Source organism: Sorex fumeus, unplaced genomic scaffold (genome assembly GCF_029834395.1).
Source record: "Sorex fumeus unplaced genomic scaffold, SorFum_2.1 ptg000013l, whole genome shotgun sequence".
NCBI classification, from domain to species: Eukaryota; Metazoa; Chordata; class Mammalia; order Eulipotyphla; family Soricidae; genus Sorex; species Sorex fumeus.
The window spans coordinates 16,311,708-16,331,987 of NW_026606070.1; the positions used below are offsets into that span (position 1 = coordinate 16,311,708).

Sequence of the window (20,280 nt, forward strand, 5' to 3'; positions counted from 1 at the left end):
TATTCAGTCATTTTACTCCTTGTTTACTATAAGCCTCTCATCCTAAATCAAATTTGATTCCTTTCTATGAGAAGCACAAAGATATACATTAATAAAATACGAAAGTTTTATGGGGCCAGAACAATAGCACAGCAGGTGAGGTGCTTGCCTTGAATGTGGTTGAACTGCCTTCGATCCCTGGCACTTCATATAAATGCCTGAGCACAACCAGGAGTGATTCCTGAGTGCACAGTCAGGAGTAACCTCTGAGCATTACCAGCTGTGGCCCCAAAACCAAACCAAACCGAAAAGTTCTAGCGAAAGGAAACAGTCACATGTCGCAGTCTACCCAATTATGAGAAGCATCAACAATGGTTTTTTTTTTTTTGGAGGGGGGGTTGCTAGAGATCAAACCTGAGGTCTCAAAAATGAGAAGCATCTGCTAGACTACTGAGCTTTATTCCCATTTTCAATAATTCGTAATTAAGATAGATTTTACTATGGTTGATTTGCTCAAATTTCAAAATGGGTGTACATATGATATGTATAAATGTTCTGTTTGAGGCTTTTTGTTTTGTTTTGTTGGGCCACACCTGGCAGTGCTCAGGGGACCATGGTGGGGTGGTGAGAAGTTGAACCTGGGTTGGCTGCATGCAAGGCAAGCACTTCACCAGCGGTACTCTCCTGGCCTGGTTGGGTTTGGTTTATTTAGTGGGGTGTGGGGGGAGTCATATCCAGCAACACTCAAGGGCTATTCCCAGCTCAGAGGCTGGGGTGACTGCTGGTGTTGTTTAAGGGACAAGGTACTGCTGGAGACTGATTTGGGACCTTTCAGATGCACTGAGCCCTTTGAGGTGCCTCTTCAGTCCATATGTATATGGACTTTTATATATATATATATTATAAAACATAATTATATATTATATAAAACACATATTGTATAATTTATATTATATATTATGCATATATGTATATAACATACTTTAATGAGTTAAAACTAGCTTTAAAATAGTTTTCGTTTTTTTTTTTGACGGCAAGAGGGACTCTTGCCTTGCATGTGACCAACCCGGGTTTGATCCTTGGCACTCCATACGGTCCCCTGAGCACAGCCAAGAGTGATCCTAGAGTGCAGTCAGGAATAAGTCCTGAGCACCCTCAGGTGTGGTCCAAAACCGACCCCACCAAAAAAAAATGTGGGCCAGAGTGATATTATAGCGAGCAGGGCATTTGCTTTGCACGTGGCTGACCTGAGTTCATTCCCTGGAATCCCATATAGTCCCCCAAGCACCACCAGGAGAATTCCTGAGTGCAGAGCCAGGAGTAACCCCTCAGCATTGCTGGCTGTGACCCAAATGCTTAAAAAAAAAAGTTTTGAGAACTGCCATTTAAATTCTCGTGTAATGTTACTGAACCATAGGTTCCTTCAAGGGCAAACTGTCCCTTTCCTGCACACTTGGCAGGCTCTTTTCTTTTAGCAGAATCTCAGGTTTTGTTTTGATTGGCCACTGTCTGTTCCCTTGTTCTGTTTCTACATCGTCCATATGAGTGATATCACCTGGTGTCTGACCTTCTTTACACTCACTTCTCTTAATATTACACCCTCAATTCCATGCAAGTAGTAGCAAAATGGGGATTTTATATTTTTTTATAGCTGGTCTTTAAGAGTTTTTTGAGGCTCTCTCTTGCCTTGCATGTGACCTACCGGCTTTGCACTATGTATATATACCATATTTTTATCTGACCATCTACTGCTGGGCACCTGGATTATTTCCGTATCTTGGCTATTACAATGCTGCAGGAACACAGAAGTGCATATACTTTTTAAATTTTGTGTTCTTGAGATGGGCTGGAGCTATCGATAGCACAGTGGGTATGGCGTTTGCACAGGGTTCGATTCCTCCGCCCCTCTAAGAGAGCCCGGCAAGCTATGAAGAGTATCCCGCGTCCACACAGCAGAGCCTGGCAAGCTCCCCGTGGCATATTCGATATGCCAAAAACAGTAACAACAAGTCTCAAAATGGAGACATTACTGGTGCCTGCTCGAGCAAATCGATGAACAGCAGGAGGACAGTGCTATAGTGCTAGTGTTCTTGAGATAGGTGCCAAGGAGTAGAATCCCTGAGTCACATGAAAGCTCTGAGTTTATTTTCTATTGTCTCCCATAATGATTTCCCAGCAGCAATAAACAGTAATTCCTTTTTACCACATTCCAACAACACTGGTAATAGCCAGATTCTCTAATATAGGTCACTCTCATTTTGCATATATATATGTACATACATATATACATATAAATGTATGTATAGATATACACACTGTATGTGTATATATCTCAATGTATTCTGATTTGCATTGCCTAGCTATTAAGTGGTGATATACAATTCTCAGAGGCCTGCAGGCCATCTGTAAGTCTAATCTAAAGAAGTTCTGGTTTAGCTCCTATCTGTAGTTTTCAATAGGGTCGTCAGTTGTCATTGTTACTGAGCTAGGTAAATGCTTTCTCTATCTAGAAATTAACCTTTTGTCAGATGTTCAGTATTCAAATATTTACTCCCATTTGCCTTCCCAAGCCCCACCAGAAGTGATCCCTCAGCAAAGAGCCAAGAGACAGCCCTGAGTACAGGCAACAACGCCCCCCTCAAAAAAAAAGAAAAAAAAAATTCCTCCTCAGCCTAACACTGACAAACAGTGGAGTCCATGAGGCTGCGGAGCAAATGCATGCAAGAGCCTGAATCACATCCCCAGCCCTCCAGGAGTGACGCCGACCAGCTCAGTACAGGGCCAGGGCCAGGAGTCGACCCTGAACACCCCCAGATACAGGCTACTATCAACAACAAAAACACAGCAAATAGCTTTCCAATTTTGCCTATGGGGCTTATCCCATTTTCCTGTCGCTTCTTAACTTTCCTTATCAAATTTAGTGAGGGGATCAGAGAAATACACAGGTTTAAGGCACATATTTGCAGCCCTCTGACCTGTTTGAATCCCTGGCACTAGATGGTCCCCCAAGTACTACCAGGGGTCCTGGGCTGAGTCAGAAATAAGCCTGTGTACGTACATGTACATGTCTAGGTACACGTCTTCAAGCACATGATGGGGTAAAATTAAGGTCATTCACTTCATGTGCCCACCATTCAGGCTTCTACAGAACTGAGGGTAAGACAAGCTGCTGCTCTGGGTTGCTTCATCAGCAGTGTATGCAGAAAGGAAGGTCACAACCTCACCTGTCCACCTGGCCTGGCCCCAAACATCTATGCACTCAGTCACTCTGCCCAAAGTTTCGGGTTTCCGACTGTTTCTTAACTGATGCCACACACACAACTGGCCTTCATCCAAGCTAAGTAAATCTGCCTCCCCAAAACTTATTGATACCTGAGTAGAAAGAAAGCAAAAATTTGAATCTGACTTTGTCAGGGTCAACTTGACAATTATCAGCTATGTTGTTTCAGTCAAATTACTGAATTGATTTTTGTCTTTTTTCTAAAGCAGTAAAGCCAAATGAAAGCAACCAAAAATAGGTATGAGATGGCAAAGAGGGCTAGAGTATACACTTTACATGTGGGAGCCCTGGCTCGATCCCTGGCACCACATCACAAGAACCACAATGGATATTATCCCTGAGCCAGATGAAAAAAAAGAACATGAAATTCTTTGAAACCTGTAAAATACTGTGCAGTGTTACTGCTTTCACTATCCTTCCTTCTAAACCAGAATGACTTAGATAAAAAATAGATGAAGGTGCAACATATCAACCATACTTCCATCTTTACTGTCTAAGACTGGAAGGACAAAATAAAATCTTATTTTGAAAACATTTTTTGCACAAAGTTTGAGCTGGAATTTTGATTTTTTTTTAAATTGTGTTTTTGGTGCTCATCCCATATAAAGGCTCAATAATCTTAGAATAATCACAGACTAAACAGAAAATCTAACAGGGTTCCAGTCCACATTTTGATATATTCTTACTTAGGAAACTGCAAATTATGTTGTGGGCTTTAAATACTTTTGAATTCGCAATAATAACCTCACAAGCAATATAGATACAATTTGCCTTGTTTTTGTTTTGAGCCACAGGCAGCTGTGCTCAGGGCTTACTCCTGGCTCTGCACTCAGGGATCACACCTGGCAGGGCACAGGGCACATGGAGTGCCAGGGATGGACCCGGAGTTGGCCACGTGCCGGACAAATGCCTTATCCGCTATTCTATTACTTTGCCCCAAATTTAGATATAATTTACGTAGATCATCCTCTCCCTTCTCTGACGCTTCTTTCCAATCTATGTACATTCATACTTCCAAATGCTTTCAAATCCTCGCACTATTCATCAATCTCTTCATAAATATGAACTAGAACCCGCATTACATACCAGTACACAAACTGGCTATTATAAAACGAGATGGTAGACCATCTTTTCTAACTTAATTGAGGTACTATGATTTATAATACTGTTAATGATAGTTTCATGCTACCTTGTTCCAACACCACATTCCCACCAGGGGGCGCACATCCCTCCACCAATAGCCCAGGTCCCCTCCCACACACACTTTCACCCTTATTTCTGTGTACTGATTCTCCAATTCTGGTGATTTTGGCCGTCTGTCGCTCCCTTACTGTGAATCTTTACACATCACATTATAAGCAATAATTCTGTACCTATCCGCTTTCCTTTTGACTGTCTTCACTCAGCATAACCTCTAATTCCAGCCCTAGAGCCGTGAATTCAACAATCTCATGCTTTCTTCTTGCTAGTGTCCGGTGCGTGCGTGTGTGTGTGTGTGTGTGTGTGTGTGTGTGTGTGTGTCGCAAAACACTTTGATCTCTTCATCTGTAATTGGACGTTTTGAGTTGTTTTCTTATCTTGCCAATTGTACTAATAAACATGGCAGTGCACATATCCAAGTATCTGGCACCCTAGACAATGCAACAGCAATGACAAAAAAAATAGGGAAGGGAAAAAGAAAAAAAAAACAGAAAACCAACAAAGTGCTAATAAGTGCTACGAAAATAACAAAATGATGCAACAAACAACAATTACTGTGTTGGGTCAAGTCAGAAAGCCCAGAAGCAGCCAGTCATGCCTGAAAGAGTGCAAATCTCAAGCTGAGAGTAAAGATCAGAGGGGAGGAAAAACCCGATTATCTGGTAGACTCACAGAACTGGGCCAGAAGATGCACTGCCACATTTATTTAATTCAGTTTTTTAGTTATTTGATTATTATTAAAGCAAGCAAGAGAAGGGCTAGGGAAATAGCACAGCAAAGACAGTTCTTTCCTTGTATACAATTCACCCCACTTTGAAGCTCCAACACCACAAATGGTCCCCCAAGTTCTGACAGGGGTCAGAAGGGTTACTCCCAGGACTAACCCCTGAGGAATACTGGTTATACCCCTGCCCAGAAAATAAACATGAGAAGTCACACAGCCAAAAAAGTAAAAAAAATTTTAAGAAACTGTGGATTAGCCCAGGTTTCTGAAACATCAGTAGTAGTCAAAAATTTTCTTTACATTCTATCTTACTTCTCAACACTTACAAATGTATTAGTACACTGAAGGGCTAACCGAACTGCTTCGCAATTTAACACATGTTCATTAACCTTCAGCTTTATAAAGTCCGACTCAGTGAGTGGGACAGGGGACATAGCTCCGCAGCGGAATATAAGCCTCACATCCCTAAAGCCGAGCGCTAAAAAGCAAAGAACAAGTTCAGCTAGAGTCAGTAAAGTCACTTTTTATACCCCATAAAACTTTATAAGCTCATCCTTAGACAATAATAAAGTACTTCAACAAACACAAAGGCCAATTAGTTTCTATATTTGTGAAACTATCTGGACCATTTTCCCAGCTACAGAAGAAGACACTAAAGTTTAATTACTCTTATCCAATCACCTTCTGAGCTCTGGAGTTATATAGGCTAGAGTTTCCCTTGCCCTGCATTAAAGCCATTATTCTAGTTAGTAAATAAGTACATAAACCACAGGAGAGTTTAGGAAGTTCTCGAGTCTGGGTAATCTCCATACAAGAGCAGTAACCCCCCTTTCAGAATGCTATACAATGTGCTGGACCATTCAAAGGAGGGAACCAGAACTGGCAAATCGAGAGCTCAGAATAAACACCAACCTAGCACTTGAGGTGACAGTTACTCCAACTATACCTGCATTTCAACAAATAAACAACTAGGGGGCATAAACATCATATTTATAAAGTATTCCTAACCCTCCATGAAAAACGGGCCATTCCCGCTTGTGTCTCACTGTAGCTTAAAGCAGTGTTTCTCAACCCTTTCCTGACCATGGCCCCCTTCCAACTTTGTTTTCTTCCTGTGCCCTATTACCCTGTCCAACTAGTTGGTCCCCTAGTCTCATGCTGTGCTCCTCCCACACTCACACCCCATCTATGCAATTTTCACCCCTGGTCCCTTGGAATACCCTTGGGGGGTCCACACGGGGGGGGGGGATATATGGACTCCAGTTGTGAAACTCTAGCTTAAAGCACCAACACTATGCATGCATATTTGCAAAGCACACACTCCAGCCTTGGCCCCTTCTCAGATTTTTAAACTTTTTTTAGTTTTGGGTCACATCAGGATGCTCAGGGGTTATTCCTGGCTCGGCACTCAAAGATTACTCCTGGCGTGCTCAGAGTACTACTCAGGGTGCGGGGACTGAACCCAAGTCAGCCGTGTATAAGGTATGCACCTTACCTACTGCAGCATCTCTCCAGACCTCCCTTCTCAGATTTTGGAGGCCGTAAATCCAAGATGAGTGTGCTAACACTGTCAAGTACAGATAAAGGCTCTCTTCAAGATGGAAACCGCCCACCTCTCAATGTGTCTGCACTGAACGAAACAAGTATTGGGCCTACTATGGTGCATGCTTGGGGTCTTTTTATGAAGTCACTAGCCCCAGACTTCTCCCTCTGTTCTCACTTCCCAGTTACTTACATCACAGTGGGCATGAAGATTTCAACATCCAAAGAGAGTGCAGGACACACCCTTATCATTAGCAAACAATGCCACACATCAACTAATCCATGAAACGTCATCTTTAACGCTTACTGTCTGATTACTCTGTTTATATCCTCCTCTCTCACTGTGAATTAAGCAAGAATGTGGATCATATTGTAGCCAAGCTAGAATCTCCAGTTCCTAACATAGAACTGAGGGCATATGAGATGCTTACTAAAGGGGACAGGGATCTTTGTTCTTATTGAAGGTGTAGTTCTTCCCAATTTTAAGAAGGAACTTACTCTTTCTTTTTTCAGTGCAACAAATCTGAAAGACTTTATCTGCATGCTGCAAGGTAACAGGTAGACTGGGGATAGTACCTAATCCTGACACCAAAATTTTATTTTAATCAGAGGCTCTTTAGAGGCTGTCCTATTTAAACCTTAGCTAAAAAAATGGGTCAATCAAAGTAAAACATCTTAGCAATTCTAAACAAGTGTAATCCCACAGGGGAAGGAAGAAGAAAAGAGATAGCTTTTGTATTTTTAATAACCAAGAAGATTGCAATTTCCTCCCACAGTTTAAAGTAATTTAACCATAAAAACTAATGTGTACTTCCTTGTAGTAAAAGGATTACCCCCCCCCCTTCCCCAAAGTAAAAGAACAGAATTTCCCTGGGCATTTAGGTCCAAAACCACAGTCCATTATAAGGGATGCAATAAAAGATCAAATCTGCACACTTGGCAGTAATGGGACGAACAATCTGCACCAAAAACAGATCTCAAATTAACACTCAGGCAGATTTGCCTACAGTTCCTATAGCCCAGAATATTTGCCTGCAAATCCTAAGCAGTAACACAATATTCGTTGCAATCAATAGCATAAGCAGTTTTGGGATTTAAATGCTTTGAAACTAAATTCTTACAGTAAAGAAGCCAGTCCAACTAGAAAAACACAAGTTAAAATCCGAGATAGAATCTCTCCCTCTCAAATACCTTGAACTGACTTTCCCCCTCGCCCTCCACCCCGCAGGCAGATGCCTAGTCACCCCCCAGAGAATTAATTCAAGGGTCGTTTTTCTCAGTAAGCTTCCCTGGCAGACTTTTCGGTTATCTGTATTTGAACAGGGAACTATCATAAGTCTCCATTTTATAACACGTCCTGAGTTTCTCAAAGGCAAGGGTGTTTTTCTAAATCATCACTGCATCTCCAAAAGCTTGCACAAGGTCTATTAGATCTGAACAGATATCCCACGGATATTTGTTAAAAAATAAAAATAAAACTGATAAAGGACTTCAGGGAAAAAAATGCAAAGGTGAACAGTATTTTACAACACTTTCTAAATTTATTATTTCAGTTTATACAAATAAGCCCAATCAGCCTAGATATAAAAAGCATAATATATTCCACATATGTATTTCTGATAGTAAAATTAAACAAATGGAATCATCCAAGCACAAAATTATGGCACAAGATTATAAAAATTTACCATAACATTAAAAGTGTAAATTTCAGGAATCCTCAAATGGCAGGTCATATTCCAAGACACTGAAAAGACTTGTAACAATGGGTTGCCACAGTCATGTGCATACAAAACTCTCAAAAGTAGGGCCAGAGAGACAGCTCAAAAGGCTGAGAGTACGCTTTGTCGGTTCGATCATTGGCACTGGATGGTTGCTGGAGCACTGCTAGGAGTGCCTCTTGAGCTCAAAGCTGGGAGTAGTCCCTGCACAATACCAGCTGTGCGCCAACCCCCAGCAAACAAACAAAATAATAGAAACTGCAATTAGTTACAATTGCGGTCTCTGCCTTTCCATCATACTTCCTCCTTGTTAATGAGATATTCTGGTTATATTGCTAGGGGAAACAGAATTAGTGATATACTTAGTTCAGATTTCACTTGATATATATTATTTGCAATCACTTCCATGCATATTCTGACCAGTTAAGTACTGCCTTGTGTAGTTTAATTTACACTAAGAGTCATTCAGACATGAACTTGGGAAGTTATTGACAGATGGAGGAATGATAAACTTCATATAGGGAAAAACAGAGCACTCCCTAACTTGGAAGTCTTAAATTACAATACCAACAACAATAACAAATTTTTTCCATTAATCTAACTTTACTATGCTATCAATAATTACATTTTGATCAGACATGCCAGAGGAAAAAGTAATTCTTCCTTTTTCTCTATACACAAATACAAAAAAAAAAAACCTTACTTTTACAAAATGCTGGCATTTAAAATAGTAGCAAGGGGCTAGAACAACAGTATGGCAAATAGGGCTCTTCTTACCTTTCACACAGATCCAAGCTCAATGCCCAGCACCCATATGGTTCCCTAAGCCCACTAGGAATGATCCCTGAGCACAGACCCAGGAGTAATCCCTGAGCACCAACAAGTGTGGCCTAAAAAAAAAAAAAGCACTGTAGCATTGTCCTCCCGTTGTTCATCCATTTGCTTGAGCAGGCACCAGTAACGTCTACATCGTGAGACTTCTTGTTACTGTTTTTGGCACAGCGAATACGCCACGGGAAGCTTGACAGGCTCTGCCATGCAGGTGGATACTCTCGGTAGCTTGCCAGGCTCTCCAAGAGGGAGTTCGGCCGTGTGTAAGGCAAATGCCCTACCCGCTGTGCCACTGCTCCCACAAAAAAAAAAAAAAATTAAAAAGTGATGAATGGGAACAGAACTAGAACTATGTCTGACCAAGAGACCCAAGTTAGATCCTCTGACCCCATAGAAGCGCCAGGTGCTTGGTTCCCATGTCCCCTGAGCTCTGCTTAGAAGCACTCCCCACCCCGCCAACACTAAATATAAATATAAAGAAGAAAGGGCAGAGAGGTGGTATATTCAGGAACACTGGGCGAAGAACAAGGACCACTACAGTGGAATCTCGGAGTATGTAGACACTGAGTTCAACTCCAAACGCAGCATGGGTGAGAGGGAAGCTTTAGAGGACGGCCAGGAAGGAGGATTAATTTCTAAGAGGAAACACCTGGGAAGGGGCATGGCCATGAATACAATCACTACATCACTTAGGAGCATGTTACATACGCAAAATTAAAGGCTCTATATCAAGAGTGGGGACCACAGACATTACTAAGGATAAAGAAAGAGGAACCCTGGCCCACGGTGAGAATGGTCAACTAGAGCAGTCTCTGGAGAACAGCACAGAAACTCCTTTTCAAAGAAAGGTGAGCTGGGAGTGGGAGGGTATGGGGAGGCATGCCTAGGTAAGTGACACCTTGCAAGCTGGTGAGGCTACGAGTTCAATCCCTGGCACCAACTGACGTGACTGTGACTCCAGTGGCACACCCCCACTCACTTATGTGAGTTCTGGTGAGCTGGTGTATAAGGGCTGTGACCAAGTGTCAGTGAGCTCCGGTCACTGCAAACAAAAAAGGGAGGGGGAAGGGAAGTGGAAAACTAAGTAAATAGAATGGAAATGCCACATGATCTACAGTACCAACCCAAAGCTTTTATATGAAAACACTGCTGTTCATAGCAGCATTATTCACAGCTGTCAAAACTAAATCAGCAGGTGACTGGATAAAGAAGACTCAAGAAGACTTTTTGAGTTACAGTTATGAACAGATGCTAATCTTGCTGAAAGGTGGAAAAGCACCCTCAATTTCCAGTGAAGTGACTGGTTTTTTCCCCTAACTGTTAAATGACATTTGGAATAAATACAGTTATCACTAAACAATACAGTCTGAACAAATAAAAGTATGTGGGGCTGGAATAGTAGTACAGTAGGTAGAGTACTTGTAGACCCGAATTAGATCCCTGGCATCCCATACAGTCCCCTGAGAACCACCAGGATTCTGAATGCAGAGTCAGGTGTGGTGCCCGAAAAAATGTTGTCACCTGATCAATATACCTCAAAAAAATTAAAAATAAATATAGTTCAATTCAGGCACATTTTGATTATAAAATGTCTCTCCATCTAGCATTATATTTAGGCACTACCTTGAAAAAGATTGGGGTTTTTTGAGTTTTTGCTTTTTGGTTGGTTTTTTTTTTTTTTTTTTTTGCTTCTTGAGTCACACCCAGTGATGCTCAGGGGTTGTCCCTGTCCCTGGGATTGAACCCAGGTTGGCCAACTGCAAGACAAATGTCCTCCTGGTTGTACTATGACTCCAGCCCTACAAAAAGATTGTTTTAATTTTGTTCTCAGTCTCATCATTTCCCAAATTAAAAACTGACAAGTTTAACAAAGGACTGATCAGAGGACTGAACAGTCTCATGGATTAAAAACCCTCTGGGAGCCCTTAACAACAGGTTGGAGACGAATGCACCAGTCCTCAAAATAACACTGTGCTTAGACTGACACTTCAGTTTTTCACAAATTGGCTGCTTGTTCACTGACTCAAAAGTGCAGTTTCTAAGAGTGGAAACTAAGAGGGCAGATGAATATTTAAGCAGGGTATGGGGTTAGGGGTTAGGGAGAATGAAACCAGACATATTACATATATGCAAAACTGTAGTGGCAGGGGATTTTTAAACCAAACAGCTATTTTAGTTAAATTAAATGCTACAGAGACCTAGCAAACAGTTTCTCTAAAGAGCAGAGATAATATGGCTGGCTCATATGCATAGAACATGTTCTAGATTCTAGACTAATGTTGGGAACTATTTTTCTGCACAGGGCCATTTGGTTGTTTGTACATCATTTGAGGGCCATACAATATAGGAAGATGGGATGCAGACAGCTGAAAAGAAGCCAAGAACATGTGTTTCCAGTCATGTACTACAGTCAGACCACATCATTTTGTGGGCCTTAGATGACCTCTGGGACTGATGTTTCCCACCCCTTTTCAAGGCAATACAAAAATTAACTAATAATTTTATCTTTTTGGGGGGTCTTGATTGCTCTGTAATCAAGACAAAAAACTAAAAAAGCATTGTAAGTTATAGCATTATCCATTTCTACACCAAAAAAAAGTATTTCTATTAATACTCAATACTACAACCATTCAACAATTCTCATCAAATTTCAATTGGGGAAAAAAAGAATTAAGGCAGAAACAGCAGAAACAAGAAAATTCAACCACTCTAATAACAGTAACAATTCCATCTAAATAATAATACCAAGGGTACTTAAACTATTTACTCAAATAACATTTTCTTACCTTCAAATTTCTGCTTTTAAGTCCTAACTCAAAAAAATCAAACACAGGCTAGAGAGACAGCTCCGCAAGCTAAAGTGCATACCTGGTAGTTCTGAGGTCTAGATCTGATCCCTAAAACCCCATGGTCCCCAGAACTGCCAGAATTGAATCTAAATTGAATCTAAAGGAGTAGCCCCTTAAGATCTCCATGTGTGACCAGAAAAAATAGGTATCATAATAAATGTACAGAATCTGGCTATGATTTAAGTAACTAGAAATGAACCATTCTCTAGAAGTTAATAATAGAGGTGGAAACCAGCAAAGCATATGCTTTGTATGCAAGAGACCTGGTTTCAATCCACCGCATCACATGGTTGTCCCCCCAAATCACAGCAATTCTTCAAACACCAAGCAGGAGTAGCCCAAGTGACCCCCAAGCACCAAGCCAGGAGCAGCCTCTGAGCATAGCCAGATGTAATCCAAAAACAAAACAAAAGCTAATAATAGCTATTTGCAGTCATTTCACTGTTGGGATAGTAATGTTGAACCAGAAATCACTGCTGTATGTAACTACAATTTAGTGAGCGAGGGCTTTGACACCCATCATCTCTAATCCTTCCAAACATGTCTCAGGTATTGGTCCTAAACACAAGTTCAAAGGGGAAAATTTTATTACAGTCACACTCAGACCATACACAATGGAGTCTCAAGCTGCTTTTATCCTTAATATATGGCTAAAGCACATGCTCAAGAGAAGAGCAGTGGTGGCTGGGTGCCAGTCAGCGCCCAAAGTCACAAGTGGTTAGGCAGAGTTAAAGAACGGCTACATACAGAGAACTGGGCAAATACACATTTTTCAGGAGAAGGGGAGTTAGGTTTTTCACTGTCAAAGAAAAAAAACATAAAGGGAAAAATTAGAATGAAACGTATGTGCGCAACTGGTTTGGAATTACAGGTATTGTGAACTAATTTAGTTAAAATGATAGAGGAAAAAATGGGTGTAAGTGAATAAGGGGGAACATATACTGGCACTATCCAATGAGAGGTTCTAGAAACTAATGACACATGGGTAATAATAACACCTAACACCAGACTTTGGTTTCTAACTAGTATTCTCCACTAAACAGAATAAAGTCCCTCAGAGAAATGGCCACCTCCAGAGCTGCACAGACAGTATTGAACAAACCTGGATTACTGGGTTGTGCCAGACAGCAAAGTGCGGCTCAAAGATCATGAGACAGAAAGCAATCTGAACAGGGATCCTACTGGCCAAAAGAGACCATTTTAACACCAAAATAAACAATGGCAGCTATACCAACACCCAGAAATGCTCAGTGCTAATCCTGGCTCTGGCTAGGCATGGGTCACTCCTCAGTGTCCCAGGGCCGGAGAGACAGTACAGAGGAGAGGACATTTGCCTTGCACATGGCTAACCTGGGTTCAATCCCCCCACTCCATTTGGTCCCCTGAGCACTGCCAGGAGTAATTCCTGAGCAGAGCCAGGAGTAACACCTGAGCATCACCAGACGTGGTCCAATAAACAATCAAACAAAAAAAGACCCTGAGGTGCTGAGAACTCAATGTGTCTCCTGCTTTGATAAGATATGCTCCAACCCACTGAGCTATCTCTCTAGCCCATAATAACTTTTTTAATAGGACTCGACTCCCTGTGTCACACTGATATAAAAATGAACAAAGAGTTAAGTTCTTCCTCAGTAAAAATATCAGATAACAAATGTAATGGCAGTGATAGCTGTAGAACATGGGCAACAATCACAGGATTAATACCATGCTATTTTGCTCTGATGCCTGGTACGGTAACAAAACGAGGTCAAACAAGTGTGTCCCCCACCCCCACTCCCTGTGAGCATCACAACTAAGTGTAGGAGCACTTACAACATCTAAAGAAAGGAGATGAGGTGGGGGAGGGGTAATAGAAGACAGTGGGATTAGGGGGTAAAGCCATAGGTCAGAGAAGATGCTTTCCAAGCACGAGCCCAGGGTTCACTCCCCAGCACGCTGCTCACACTGTGGCTCCCAAGCACAATCAGGGGTGGCCCCAAATAAAAATGACAAAGATTGGAAACTAAAACTGGTGGGTAAATTACATGGTCTCAGAATACCTCCCCACAAAACATTAATTACAAAGGGGGGGGGATGTAAGTAACTTCTGACTCTAGGTAGAAACTTTAATCAAAGAATCGCCTCCAATAATAGAGGGGGACTAGAGCGATAGCACAGCGGGTAGGGCGTTTGCCTTGCATGCGGCTGATCCGGGTTCGATTTCCAGCATCCCATATGGTCCCCCGAGCACCACCAAGAGTAATTCCTGAGTGCAGAACCAGGAGTAACCCCTGAGTATTGACGGGTGTGACCCAAAAAGAAAAAAAAATAATAGAAAAATCTGTGCACCTGATAAGAAGCTGTAAGAAAACATGCACCATTTCTGTGGTGTTTCTACTGAAAGGCATAACCATTCCTTTATGATTATTTCTAACCATAAAGAAATAAACAAACTCCAACTGAGGCATATTCCGTAAAATGACCTGCCTGCAATCTGTAAAAATATAAGATTCTGAGAGCCAAGGGAAAAACTGAGGAAGCATTCTGGATAACTACAGACATAAAACTGGGTATATACATGATTTATAACTGGAAACTTTATGAGGACATCAGGAGTAACTGATGAAAACTTTTAAAAAGGGGTCTCTGGATAGGAATACGTGAGAATTCTCGGTGCTACTCTCTTATTCTTTTCTTTCTTTGGTTTTGGTGCCACATCGGTCTGTGCTCAGGGTTTACTCCTGGCTCTGAGTTCAAGGATTCCTCCTAGCTCAAGGTAGCTTATTACCAGGGATCAACTCAGCTCAAACCCAGGTTAGCTACGTGCAAGGTAAGAGCCTTATCCACCGTACAATCTCTCTAGCCCAACATCTTGTGCTATTCTTTACAAGTTTTCTAAGAATCAGGAAATTTTCTAAGTTAAATTTTAAAATGTCTCTGCAAATAAATTTTATAGTGATTTATAATTAACCCACTATAAAAGATGTTTTTAGGGCCGCTGAGCTAGTACAGCAGGTACAGTGTTTTACCTTGCACACGGCTGAGCTAGGTTCAATTCCTGGCAGCACATATTCAGGAGGGCTCCCTGAGGGCAGAGCCACAAGTAAGCCCTGAGCACAGCATGGCATGTGCCCCCAGGAAAGATGGTTTTATGTTAAATGATAGAGAATAAAGCACATAATGTGCTTTTTGCAACAGTTAATTTTTGGCTTGCTCATCACGCTTCTGTTCTCCCTTGAATTCATGTATCTCACTTCTTGTCTGTTCTTTGCTTGCCTATTTCCACTCGAGAAGGCTGTGTTCTCTCTTGAACACACATGCCCCTCTTTCTCTCCTCTCATATCTTTTTAAGCAACTTTGTTCAATAAAAACTACCTTGCAAAAAAATAATAATCTTAAGGTGAGGATGCTGAGGCACTAAAATTATTAAAAATGCTTAGGGTTTATTTTTTTTTTTTGGCAGGGAAAAGAATAAAGGAGGAAGAATAAACAGACGTAGGACAAGGAGATAAAGTGACACATAAAAAAGTTAAAACCCTTGGGGCTGGAGAGGTAACACAGCGGGTAGGGTGTTTGCCTTGCACGCAACCAACCCGGGTTCAATTCCCAGCATCCCATATGGTCCCCTGAGCACTGCCAGGAGTGATTCCTGAGTGCAGAGCCAGGAGTAACCCCTGTGCATCACCGGGTGTGACCCAAAAAGCAAAAAAAAAGTTAAAAACCTTTCATAAACTGCAATGCTTTTTGAAAAGAGACAAACGGAAAGAATCTAAAATAAAACTCAACAAATCCTTCCTTTCTTCCTTCCTTCCTTCCATGCTTTCCCAGACTATCTTTTAGTGTCTTCCATACCAAAATAGATCTGATTTATATTCATCCATACCCTAACCCACCTTTCTTACAGACATCTATTTTAAAGCTGAACTCTATTTGTTCTATGTTTCAACTAAGCAGCCTTACATTATAAGGAAATTACTCTCTTGGCCTTTTCCTATGTTTCCGTGGCATTCCATCAGAGGTCTGTAATTATATAAACATAAAGGCACTCAACACACTTTTTGTCTGCTCATTAACAATACACTTCAATCTCAAGTTTCCCTGAATTCCCCCTTACTCATACCATGTCAGAAAAAAATGAAAACTTCTAAAAGGCTTCTGAATACCCAGGCCAATTATTAGTCCAAGAGTCTAAAGACCAAGCTGGCAAAAAGAAATCAGTGAATTTTTGCCACTAAGAAATTTCGTCTAGCTCCAAAATTCTACAGTCTACTAGTAAGCCTCAAAATGGACAATCACTAGGGGCCCGAGTGACAGTACAAGTAGGCAGGGCACTTGCCTTACATTTGGCAAACTTGGGTTTGATCCCCGGCACCCCATATGGACCCCGAGCACCCCCAGGGACACAATCACAAGCAATGTCATGCTTCCATATTTCTTCTGATGGAAATCTCCCCTTTCCCTTAGCCTTTTAGAGATATCTTGTTCATGTCCCATTAAAGAGTATCCCGCTCTTAAAGAAACCTTCCTTCCAGAGCATGAAGGGGGAGGGGCAGCCTGGGCCACACCTAGCTGCGCCCAAGCCTTATTCCTGGCTCTGTCCGCAGGGATCACTACTGGCAGTGCTGGGAGTCCTGTGCAGTGCCAGGAATCAACTGGGTCAGCAGCATGCAAAGTCAGCACCTTATCCACTGTACTAGCTCTCTGATCCCCTTTTCTTTGTCCTTTTTGTGTTTTGAGTCACAGGAAAGGATGCTCAGGGTTTACTCCTGGTCTGTGTGCAGGTGTCATTCCAGGTGCTAGGGATTAAATCTGGGTGGCCGGAGGAAAGGCAAGTGCCTTAGCCACTGCTTTCTCTCTCAGGTCCCAAGTATGCGAAGGACCATAAACTGCCTGCCATCTTGAGTCACACAACTTTCACAAAGCCTTGCACACAGCAGATGCTACGGATATGTTTAAAGCCTTGAGTCTACAAAGTTAAATTAGGTTCCTGTGAAGTTTCTTTAGGCACCATCTGGGAATTCAGCTTCATTTGAAGATATAGAAAGGCCGATTTGCGGCACTACCAAGGTTTGGGCCTAACCAGATACACAGGTGCAGTGCAAATTTATTCTCAACATCTGTTAAGACACTACACAAAGCATAGAATCCGGCCATGCTCTGAAGATTACCTCATCTACCTGACTCTCTACCCCCAAACCTCTTTCTTTACCCTGCTCATTTTGTCTGTGGGTTTACCATGTTTACGGTTAATTTACCAATGTTTATAGTCTATGGTCACTTACCAAATCATAATAAGCTCCACTGATATTGGAGCTTTCACTGATGTTGGAGCCTTTGCCTGTTGTGTTTACAAATGATACCCAGTACAGTGCTGGCCGGGTACAGTGAAATTATTTTTGATCAAGTCTTTCCTCTTATCTTACGTCCTTCAGTAGTTATGACTCATTGTCTTCATCGTCCTATCTCACATTGCCCTTATTTCCTCAGCTCCAAATACCCCTAGTGAACTTTCAAATTAAATTCCCAAAACTGAAGGGGACTATATTTATATTTAAATCCAAAATTGATACTTATTTTCCTGCTCACCTATTATGAATACAGGAAACTATCAAATAACAAATAGATAAAATAACCAAAACTTGTCCTTTCCCTTCTAATAATCATTTCTATGCAGTCTTCCTTGACATTTTAAACTACTGAAGGACAGGACTACCAAAACCAAAAATGCTGTGACTTTTTTAGATTGTCAAACACATAGGATAAATATGAGACTACAATAACTGCTACATACAGCCTGATTGAAAAATCATGTCCCAAACCGTTCAAACCCACTAATATACTATACACATTAGCTGTGGTAAGATTTTTCTTTAGATAATATGCTTTATTATTAATTTATTTACTTATAATTAATTTCTGTATTCAACAGTCAAGTAAAAATAGGATACTATAGAGGTTTTGCTCAGGAAATGCCACCAAAACCTTCTCCCTCCCCTAGTTTCTAAATATGGTCCTGCAGTGCTACAAGTAACTGAGTTTGAGTTCAAAGAGACCCACCAAGCCCATTAGCAGCAGTCCCTGGACATCATCTGTGCTGCTATTTCAAGGATATCGCTTTGAAATTCCCGAAGAAATAAAGCATCAACACTGCGAAACATCCTCAGCATGAGAAGCTTCAAGCTGAGATGCCTGCCTGGATATGTGATTTCTAACTAAAATAGGAAGCAGAGAAAGCAGAGACTGTCAAAACCGCCCAGTCCTGGCCGCACTGCCAACCTAACCAAGGCAGAAGAAGAGTCTGGCCTAAGAAAGAGCAGCCCTGGGTCAGGAAGTATCTGGCAGGTGGGCACCGTGCATATCAGAAGCCTCAGCAAGGGATGCCGGCTGGCGGCCCTGCCTTGCCACCCTGCAAAGAATTAGTATTCCAAGACTGAGTATGTCAAAATATGGACTCAGTTAAATTGGTGGTCTGGGGTGTGAATGAAATGACTAAAAAACTTCCTGGGAGGTAACACGTCGGAACAGAAAATAGTTATCTTAAGGGGCTGGAGACCTAGTAATGGGTAGAGTGTTTGCCACGCCTCCAGCCGGCTCTGGGTTCGATCCCCGGCATCCCATATGGAACCCCAACCACTGCCGGCGTTAATTCCTGAGTGCAGAGCCAGGAGTAACCCCTGAGCATCGCAGGGTGTGCCCCCTCCACCAAAAAATGCACATATATATATATATATTTCAAAGCTACTCTCTCCACCACCGCAGGGGTGTGTATGTGTGTGTGTGTGTGTGTGTGTTTTCAATGCCCGAGTTAGTATATGTGTGTGTGTGTGTGTGTGTGTGTTTTCAATGCCCGAGTTTGTATAAGCTTTCTAACCACAGAGCAAACCCAAGCCTCACAAGGTAACCCTTGCCCAAGGGGAGTGGGGGTGGGGGGTAAGGTCCTGTTTTCAAAGCACGGGGCCCTGATCGAATGCGTTCCCCATCCCCCAACTCATCCGCCACCAAAAAAAGGCAAGTGACATAACGACCAGCTCGAAAAGTGACGCTCAAGCTGGCATTTACAAATGATGAGCGTGACAACTCCCGGGGCCGTGTGTGTGTGTGTGGGGGGGGGGGGGGGGGAGTGAGGGAAGGACCCGCTCAGCGCCGGGCGCGCCTCCCAGACCCTATTTGGAGCTCGCCTGAAGGGGCAGGGCGCCCCCCTACCCACTCTGCGGGAGACGGCGCCCGCCGGGACCGCTGCAGGGGGCCCCCCTCCCTCAAATCCCGCCTTCGCCGGACCCCCGCCAGCGGCCTCCAACACGACTTGTCACCCCAACTTCATTCCCTCGCGCCCGGGAGGGCAAAGAGGGGTTGCCAGGGGTGACCGGGGAGGGGGGGGAAAACGACGCCCTCTCCTCGGGGCTCGCCACCCAGGAGACTGAGGCGGTGGGGGGCCGGCGAGGGGGTCGCGGGACGTGCCGCCGGGGTGGGGGGGAGAGCGCGCAGGGGAAACGCCTCCCGGACAAAGCGGCGCGCGGGGCCCGGCTACTCACAACAAGAAGCTCATGTCGGCCGCGGCGGCGGGGCCGAGCCGAGGAGAAGGAGGCGGAGGCGGAGGCGGCGGCGGAGGAGGAGGAGGAGGAGGACGACGACGACGACGACGACGACAACGACGAAGACGACGAGGCCCGGCGCTTCCGCGGCCGCAACCGGCTCAGCTGGCGAGTGGCGGGGCCCGGCGGGGCGGGCGGAAGTGCGGCGCGCGCGGAGGGGGCACGAGAGGGAGGCGGGGGACCAGCGGCCCCGCCCCGGCCCCGCCCACCGCACGACCTCTCGCGGGAGGACGCGAGCGCGGCCCGGAGGGGGCGGGGCGGCGCGGCGAGGTGGCTGCGCTTTGGTGGGGGGCGGGGGGGTGGAGGTTTTTGGCCTGAGGCTGCCCCTGGGCTACGGCCTCCTCCCAGGCAAACCCCGTAAAGAATGGTGGAAGGCTACGGAAGGTTTTCCGGGGGAACCCATCCCCGGGGTTCTGGGTCCCGGTGAGCCTACGGAGAGGGAACCCGGGTCGGGCACGTGCTAAGGCGCAAACCTTACCCGCTCTATTGACGGGCCCCCAGCCCCCGGGTTGGTATTTATTTATTTATTTATTTTTGCTTTTTGGGTCACACCCGGCAACGCACAGGGGTTCCTCCTGGCTCTGCG

The 20,280-nt window shown here is 43.5% G+C and overlaps 1 protein-coding gene across 1 annotated transcript in view; it reads right to left on the reverse strand.

Annotated features, from left to right (window-relative positions):
- MOB1B (MOB kinase activator 1B) overlaps nucleotides 1-19,803 on the reverse strand; it is a 43,983-nt gene extending 24,180 nt beyond the window's left edge. Inside the window, exon 1 of the mRNA XM_056111274.1 lies at nucleotides 19,635-19,803. Within this exon, the coding sequence (XP_055967249.1) occupies nucleotides 19,635-19,648 (14 nt within the window). The 5' untranslated portion in view covers nucleotides 19,649-19,803. The remainder of the gene's footprint in view (nucleotides 1-19,634) is intronic.
- Between the last annotated feature and the right edge of the window lie 477 nt (nucleotides 19,804-20,280).